This window comes from Apium graveolens, chromosome 2 (assembly GCF_009905375.1).
Source record: "Apium graveolens cultivar Ventura chromosome 2, ASM990537v1, whole genome shotgun sequence".
In the NCBI taxonomy this organism is placed as follows: Eukaryota; Viridiplantae; Streptophyta; class Magnoliopsida; order Apiales; family Apiaceae; genus Apium; species Apium graveolens.
Genome location: NC_133648.1, coordinates 105345943 through 105354259, shown reverse-complemented (window position 1 = coordinate 105354259; position 8317 = coordinate 105345943). Strand labels below are relative to the sequence as shown.

Genomic DNA, 8317 nt, shown 5'->3' with positions numbered 1-8317 from the left:
CTATGGTTTTTAAAAATATTTTTAGTTTATAGATGCTGAAACATTTTTAGTTGTATGTGTAAATTTGTAATGATGGGTTACTTTTTTTGAGGAATAAATCATATTTATTATAATTGATATTAGAATAAGTTACTTGCATATTAAATTATAAAATTTTTAAATATGAAACTAATCCATGTTAAATCAAAAATAAAATGTATAAAAAAATGAATTTCATAGAGGTAGCGCAAACACTCGAGTTAGGATAAAAAAATTATGATCAACATTAAACGCCAAGTGTAGCGGGCAAAAATACTAGTTTTTGATAAGTTTTGAAATTTGAAATGTAAAGAATTAAATGAGACATCCCAAATAGAAAAGTGTAAAGAAATGATTGAAACAAGGAGTAAAATGTGCAGCTCAAGTGAAACAAGATGCATGACGTCGGAGTGCCTTGCAAAATGAATTAAGATGATTCAACTCAATTGCATTTCATGCATTCTTTCCTGAATTTTACATTACAAGTTTTTATGTAAAGCAATCCTGCAATTAAAACTTCAGGTTTCACACAGTAAACAAAATACATTTGAAGAATCTACCCCCAAAACAATCTGCAGTCCTGACATAACAGAGACAAGAAATTATATGCTGGCAGGTCACCAGAAATTGGGCATCAGGAAGAGACCAACTTTCCCAGATGCACATATTTAACAAAGATTTCGACTAGGTGCCAAATATATGCCGAAAGCGAGCTGCGTCTGTAGAAACTACATAGAGTCAGCATTAACATCACTACAACAACCTACTAAAGAATCATAAGTTGAAAGTTTCGCCATCTTGCCCTCAGACTGTAGATGTCCCTTCTGCTTTAGTAGACATCACCTCACCAGCAGGTGGGTGGTCAAACCTGCATGCAACACCATATTTGCAAGCACCAGTCTTCATGTAATATGGGCAGTTAATAGCACCCTGTGGATATGATCACAAAATTAAAATCAAAAGCATTCACATTATGTATGTAAAGAGCATTAATTCATAGACATGTACAGAACAGGCATATCATGTATATCCAAAGCATATATCATTACAAATATACAAAACAGCCATGAACTAAAATTCAATAAGTTCGAGAAGGGAGTATTATTTTGGGGGTTTTGTACAGTTGAATCATCATAGCACTTGTCTTGGGCTGCTGAATTTCTGCACTAAATCCACCCAAACTTGTCCATGTCCTTTTTACTGTTTGATTCTGTAACTAGCCTATAACCCGTGCGATGCACGGATTGCTTTTTATATTCGATAATTTTTAATAATATATTTTATAATATAATTTTCAATAGTTTGAAAAATAAATTGAAGAATATAATAAGTTATAAAAATATATGTTTTATAATAATTTGAGACTTGAATGAAAATAAATAATATAATATAATATGTTGTTCACAGTACCCGAACCCTGAACCTATAGAAATTGTTTGAAATTGTTAAAATAAAGAATATAAAAGTTTAAATATAATAAGCTGTTGACGGGGTTCGAACCCTGAATCCATGAGAGCAGTTTAAATATTAATATAATAATATTTTATTATTGCATCCAACGGTTCTCATCTTTCTAACTTTAGATTTGACGGTTGTTATCTATCGTACCAAATAACTGTACTGTACCAAATAAAGGGTGTTCTGCTTATAATAGTATAATATAGATAATTCATTTTCTTTCCAACTAATGCATCAAAGTAGCTGGCTTCTGAGCTTAGAATTCTCAATTAAAGCATCAAAGGAGTTGTTTCCTTATTTGATTATGGCAGTATATTGGTACGAAAGGCAAATATTGACCACAAGGAGCATCAGTTATAATGATTGTGGACTGCTATTTAAAAGTAGATAGTGGTCAAGCCTGTGTCTGTTTTTTAAGAAACTTTCAAGGAACTGACCTTCAATAAAACATTTATACGAGTAAAAAAAATTCATTCCTAAGGGGGTTCTTTTTCCCTTTCTCCTCACCTTTCTCATACATCCAGTCATGTTATTTTCTAGATGCTTGATCATAAAGTTATTTTTACATATTTGCAAAAACAAACTCTCAGCATCCATACACTGAATATCATTCTTACAACTAATCACTTACCATTTTGTCGAAGACACCTTGCATCCCTATCCACACACTAGTACAATTTAATGCAAATGAAGCAGGTTTTACATTTTTGTGCAGTGCATGTAACGTTTTCAAAAAGAATGAACTTCAGAAAAGAAGACCCGAAAGATATTTGCCACTTATGTCGTAAGCAATAAAAGATTTTAATAATTATTCTAGAAATACTAACCAACTTGCAAACTAGCAACAATTTTCTTTGCCATGCAAAAATTGACTTGGATCTCAGATCAAAATAAAGCGGGTTACTCAAGTATGTCAACATTTAAAAAAAACATAAAACAGATACCTCTCTCCTGGGTAAACCTGCAAGGGTCAGATTCACATTTTGCTGTTGGGCTTCAGCTTGTGCATGCATTGATCGATCAATAGGATGATGATATTTACATGTTTCCCCAAACATGCACACTCCACTTTTCATATAAAACTGCAAAAGATTTTGACATAACACATAAGTTATAGTCATTAGAGAGCAGATTAATATGTGAAATAAAAATGTCACTTACATCGCAGGCAATCTGTCCTGGTCGCTGAGGATAGATTGTAGAGCCCATTCCAAGCTACAAGAACAGACCAAAACATAGTCAAAGTGCAGTAACAGTATATATTCCTTGACTTATACAAAAGATTAAAACATGTCAGCGTTTTAAAGTATGCAGCTAAGTAAAAGGAATTCGAGGGGCAATAGCAAGAATACATGTTCAGCACTGGACTATTATTCGAAGAAATAGTTAAATTTACAAATAACAATAAATGTGCACAGAACCTGTCAAACTCGTTGAGTACATAATAGTAGAATAATGTCAAACTTTCTCGGAAAAATAAACAAAAAAAAATAATATCAAACTTCACTTTAAACCGAGTTGATTTGCCTCACAGGTAGAACAATATTTAAGGTAATCGACAACGCCAAATAAAAGGGTGATACAGACATGCCCAAATAATATATTATTTCTAACTAGAATACTTTGATACGGACTAAAAAACTGAATATAAGCATAAATAATTCACTTACCGTAGCCTGAGTCAACCTAGGGTCAACAGTTTGTAAATATGATGCTGATGGGTTAAAACCAATACTAAAATGAGAGGTAGGCGCTACAAAAGAAGCAGGAGCAACAGGTGGATTGATTGCTGCAGAAAATACTAACATTTAATGCTAAAACAAGAAAAATAATGATTATATGGACATATCTAGTTCCAGTGCGCTAAATAAAACAATTAAAACAAACATACCATATCTTTCAGGATGGTTATAGCGGCAAGTAGCACCATACTTGCAACTGAGAAGAAGAGTTCAAACTTGACAAATCAATACATTCGTCTAATAGAATCAATTTGTTCGCAAGGAAATTACTTGTTACAAACAGAGATACACTGACCTGCCAGTTTTCAGGTAGAATGGGCAATCCGTTTCACCCTATATTAAGAAATACAAAAAGGATATGAGAGATGTTATCATGCAAAGAAAATTTATTGTGAAAAGTCATGTAAGCAACTTGTACTGTTGCTCAAGGCGAAAGGAAGGGTATGATACAGCATAAATAATAAAATCACAGAAATTACTGTCCATATCTCATTCTACCATTAACCTTGTGCAACAGTCAGGCCACATTGACAACAAGTCAACAACCAAATATCCAATCACCGTCTCTGTGTGTGAAACACTGCTACTTCTCTATCTTTTGGGTATATTCCTTCAAAGCTCTAGTTTTTAAATATATCTCTCTCAGTGAATTTGGTACAAATTCTACATTTGGTACAAATTATATATCTGGTACTTCATGTTCTGAGTAACATAGTAGCTTATTTGGTACAAATTCTACATTTCGATTAAGTCATCATTTCAGAAAGATTTTTACCCAATTAGTCTTTCCCTCTCCCACGTCAGATGCTATACCCTCTACTTGAGTTTCTACCTCTTTGACTTTTCTGTTAAAAGAATGATGTCTTTTAAATGAGTTGTGGAAAACAATTGTGCCCGGACTAGGTTGTGTAAACAATGGTTGTGTATTCCGAGTGGTTTAGTAGGTATGATATAATAAATGTGAAGATCTAGATTGCATGTGCGTTCAAAAGCTAATACTTTATCAAATAAGTTACCTTCCAAGTTTCTTTTCTCAAGCTAGATCCTCTTTTGAATACTGAGATCAGCTGAAATTTATTGTTCACTCTCTGGATTTGTGAAATTTGGTTAAAGAAGCTATTACTTTTTAGGAGATTCCTTGTACATGTGAGGCTAATTTTTCAAAGGATAGACAGATTGTGCAGTGTACCTTTATTTTAAATTTCACATGCACGTGGGTTTTCCTCATCTTTGCAATATAAATTGGAATATTTACATAAAAACTAAATTATTATCAATTCAAATAAACGTATATATTACCGGTCTAACAGGAAGACCTTTGGAGTTGTGCAATAAGGCAGGGGAAAAAACTGGCTTCGCGGTTGCAACATCTCCAGCAGCATTATTAGCTGCTCCAGCATAGCCACTACCATTATCTTGTCCAGCTGATGGAATAACAATATCTTTTGGATGATGAAATTTGCAGGTCGCCCCAAATTTACATGTCCCAGTCTTTGTATAAAACTTATCAGACATTTAATCAAGAATCAGCACATCAAAAGATAATGGACAAACAATAGTGACTAAACCATACTCTAAACATGATAATAACATACTGCACATGGGGGCTCGGATGGCCTCTCAGGTAAGACAGAGACATCGCCACTCCCTAGAGCAGCCTAGGATCAGATTCAAACAAAGATAATTCGTCATTACTGAAACACAGAACAGACGATTAACCATTTAACCAGAAAAAGTATGGTATATGTACCAGAGAAGCTATTTTATCCTGCGGGTGATTAAATTTGCACCTCGGACCAAACTTACATCTCTGAGTCTTCAGAAAGTACTGCGATGCATCAAAATATTCAGTTCAACAAATAAAAATTATTATGCGTAAATAGTGATCTTAAAACTATTAAAATAATTCTTAAACAGTATAAACTATTCAAATATAAGCTTACTGGACAATCAGGGGCTCCAGGTCTCTCAGGAAGGGTTTCACTTGTAACATTAAGGGGAACCTGCAAATGAGAGTAGATAATCAAAAAATACTTTTTGCGAATATAGAATGTGCAGAGAACTTTAAGGGGTATCAGGTATCAAATAGAACATGCATAAAATTTAGCGGGTATCAGGTTTCAACTAGCTAAGGCCGATGCAGAGTCCTGGTAAATAATATAAGATGCCACTATATGAACAAAATTTTAAATGTACATTTCAAGAAGAAGAGTAACAATAACGATTACAAAAACTCCACTTTCATACTGTCTTCATCTAGGGCTAACAGGATATAACAAACTCTTTCCTTTTTTCCAATTAATTTCAATGTCATAATTTCAAAGGAATAGAATGTAGACCATCATTACATACTTCTACAACGAAACAAACAAAATATGACTATAAATATACACATTTCTAGCATTATGACTCTGGACCATATATAAATCTAATATACGTATCAAAGAACATAATGGCAACAAAGATAGATGTAGTAGTGATTCAACCAAAAACGTCTAGATTATATTTGACAAGTTGAAAAGCATATGAAGTGAAAAACTAACAACATATCACAATGCACATCAGACTGCAAAAATTTAAGGCATGTGGCTAGAAAAAAAGGTCGGACCCCGACCATTCCTATTCCCTTACACGTCTGCTAATAAAACTTTACCAAAAACTCAACCAATGTCCATCAGATCTCATATCCTGGTACGCTCGCATTTCACCAGGAAAAAAGTAACCAAACTACTAAATTTATTATGCATTTCCTGAGCAAAAGGAAACAGAAAAGACCCGAACTGATGCATGGAGTTACCCAACAATAACAATAGCATGTGCATAAACCATCTTCATGGTTCCCTACACTATTATATATAACTCCCAGTTTCTAGTTCACACATAAGTAAACCAAATCAAGAATTTAGTCATGAACTAAAAATTTCATGTAATCTTTCATGTTTTCAAAATGTTATGCAGTTCATGCCAAAATCAATTACTACTTAATTTTACTATGATATGTTATAATACAGCTGACTGGAATAACATGAAATTTACAGTAATAAAGATATAGCAGAAGACACTTTCACCAAAAAAGAAGATTAATCGAAACATACTCTAAGAAATGTTGGTATTGAAAATATATTTAGTAAGAAGATATTATCATTTTTTATATATACTGAAATAAGAAGAGAATCGATATGGCAATTAACTGTCACCTCTTTCCAATCTGGGATTCCGCCCTCAGGAACCCAAAGAGGATGGTCAAACATGCAGGTATCGCCAAACTTACAGGTTCTCGTTTGCATATAATGGGCACAATCCTTCTCCCCAGGCCTTTGTGGATATATTGGCAAATTGATTGCATTGTCGAATCTAGGGCGCTTGGCTAAAGAACTAGCAGTATACCAGGCATCACTTTCACCAGTTGTATTATAAGCACCCAGAACAGTCTGATGATAGAGTGCTAAATATACAATAGATGTGCACAAACAAAAAAACACAGAAAAAATATATGTTATTAATTTCTGATATTGATCTGACCAGACATATAGAGTGTACAACTAAAAAGGTACTGAGTGAAGTAGTACAGCAAGTGTATTCAATAAAATACTAACCCTCATAATATACAAGTCAAAAATAAAATTGAGAATAAGCTTAGTGCAAGCTTTCTCCTCGATCTATATGCTAATAAGATAATTGCTTTCGTATCTGTTTCAAAAATAGATAACAATATAAAGCGTTCAAATGTAGTAGACGGAATATAAACTACTACTACTTTGACTAACCCTAGTATAAATACAACTCAAAGTATAACCATATTAAACCTTTTAACATAATCAAAATCACCATGAAAGTTGGGGCAAAAAACGTGAGTAACAACCAGTATCAAATCATTAGCTTAAATCGAATATTGGGTCTTACCCAAATCTGACTCCAACATAAATCACCGGACCAAATGCAACCAACTTGCATAATCCACAACCCCAACACAATGCTAAGTTGTACATTAAACATAAGCTAGTTTAATAATTGCAGTAAAATATACCTACGTCATCACCTAACTGTTCCTATATATCATTCTAAAATCACACTTCACGAAATCAAAATTTCACAAAATCTTTCAATAATCCCCAAACTATCCACACCAACAAAAAAACAACTTAAAGGCCACAAACTTAAAATGCATTTCAACTTAAAATGTACCACAATATTCGAGTAACTAAATTTATACATACACAGATATAAGATAGATAAAGAGGTCTATACAGTTAAACATATATACATTGATATAATCTCGAGTCTTGGGACCGGAGAATTTTATTAATTTATCAATCGAGTCGAAAATTACAATGTAAAAATTACGACAAAATAAAAGATTATCAAATTGAGTAAGAGGTACCTTGAGCAGAGGCACGTTTGTAGGCAGAAAGAGGATCGGCGGATGAATTAACGGCGGGAGGAGCACTCCAGATGTCGCCGGAAGAGGAGTAACCGCCAGAGAGCATTGAGTAAGGATCCGTTATAACGCCGCCGGTGAGATTGTTGCCGGATAGTGGCACTGCTCTGTGTAATTTAGTATTTTATTTTATAGCAATTACAGCCGATCAACTGATTTTATATTATACACCTTGCAAAAGCCCTAAAACTGTTTATCGAATATGTTAGTTTCTATTTAGCAAAAAAGAAGAATATGTTTTTTTGTAGCATTTTCTTTTCAATGTATTTGTTTATTTTCTTTTTTTAAATATTTGATGGGCTGGCTTTAAAAATAAAATTAAAATTTATGAGCAGCCATACACGGATGAAAAAATAACAAAAATATCACTTTTTAAAAATTATGTGAAATTAATATAACTTTTTGTAATCTTTAACTATAAAAAATTTATGCGTATTTTCGAACTGAGTATTTGTAAAACATATTTAATAAATGTACTAGTATATAACCCGTGCGATTCACGGTTATTTTTATCATATATATTATCATTCTAATTTTGATTATACCTCTTAAAAAATACTAATTTTTTATATAATTTTAATATGTTGCCGGCATGAGTATTTAATATAATAGTATAGATAGAAATATAATATAAGTGTCCTATTTTAAATATAATAGAATT

General features: G+C 32.8%; 1 protein-coding gene across 2 annotated transcripts; it reads right to left on the bottom strand.

Moving 5' to 3' along the window:
• Positions 1 to 445: 445 nt before the first annotated feature.
• On the bottom strand, positions 446 to 7840 carry LOC141707712 (zinc finger CCCH domain-containing protein 37-like). 2 transcript variants are annotated; one of them, XM_074511042.1, is made up of 13 exons: positions 7600 to 7840; positions 6416 to 6663; positions 5162 to 5221; positions 4969 to 5046; positions 4814 to 4876; positions 4518 to 4721; positions 3514 to 3551; positions 3368 to 3414; positions 3147 to 3265; positions 2638 to 2691; positions 2421 to 2558; positions 821 to 948; positions 446 to 737 (listed from the first exon to the last, which is right to left on the bottom strand). In XM_074511042.1, exons 1-12 carry the CDS (start codon positions 7703 to 7705, stop codon positions 823 to 825), a joined length of 1281 nt encoding a protein of 426 aa, XP_074367143.1. In that variant the 5' UTR covers positions 7706 to 7840; the 3' UTR covers positions 446 to 737; positions 821 to 822. The 2 variants fall into 2 exon arrangements, with proteins under 2 accessions (XP_074367143.1, XP_074367142.1); XM_074511041.1 differs by having other exon boundaries at positions 446 to 948; positions 7600 to 7839.
• Between the last annotated feature and the right edge of the window lie 477 nt (positions 7841 to 8317).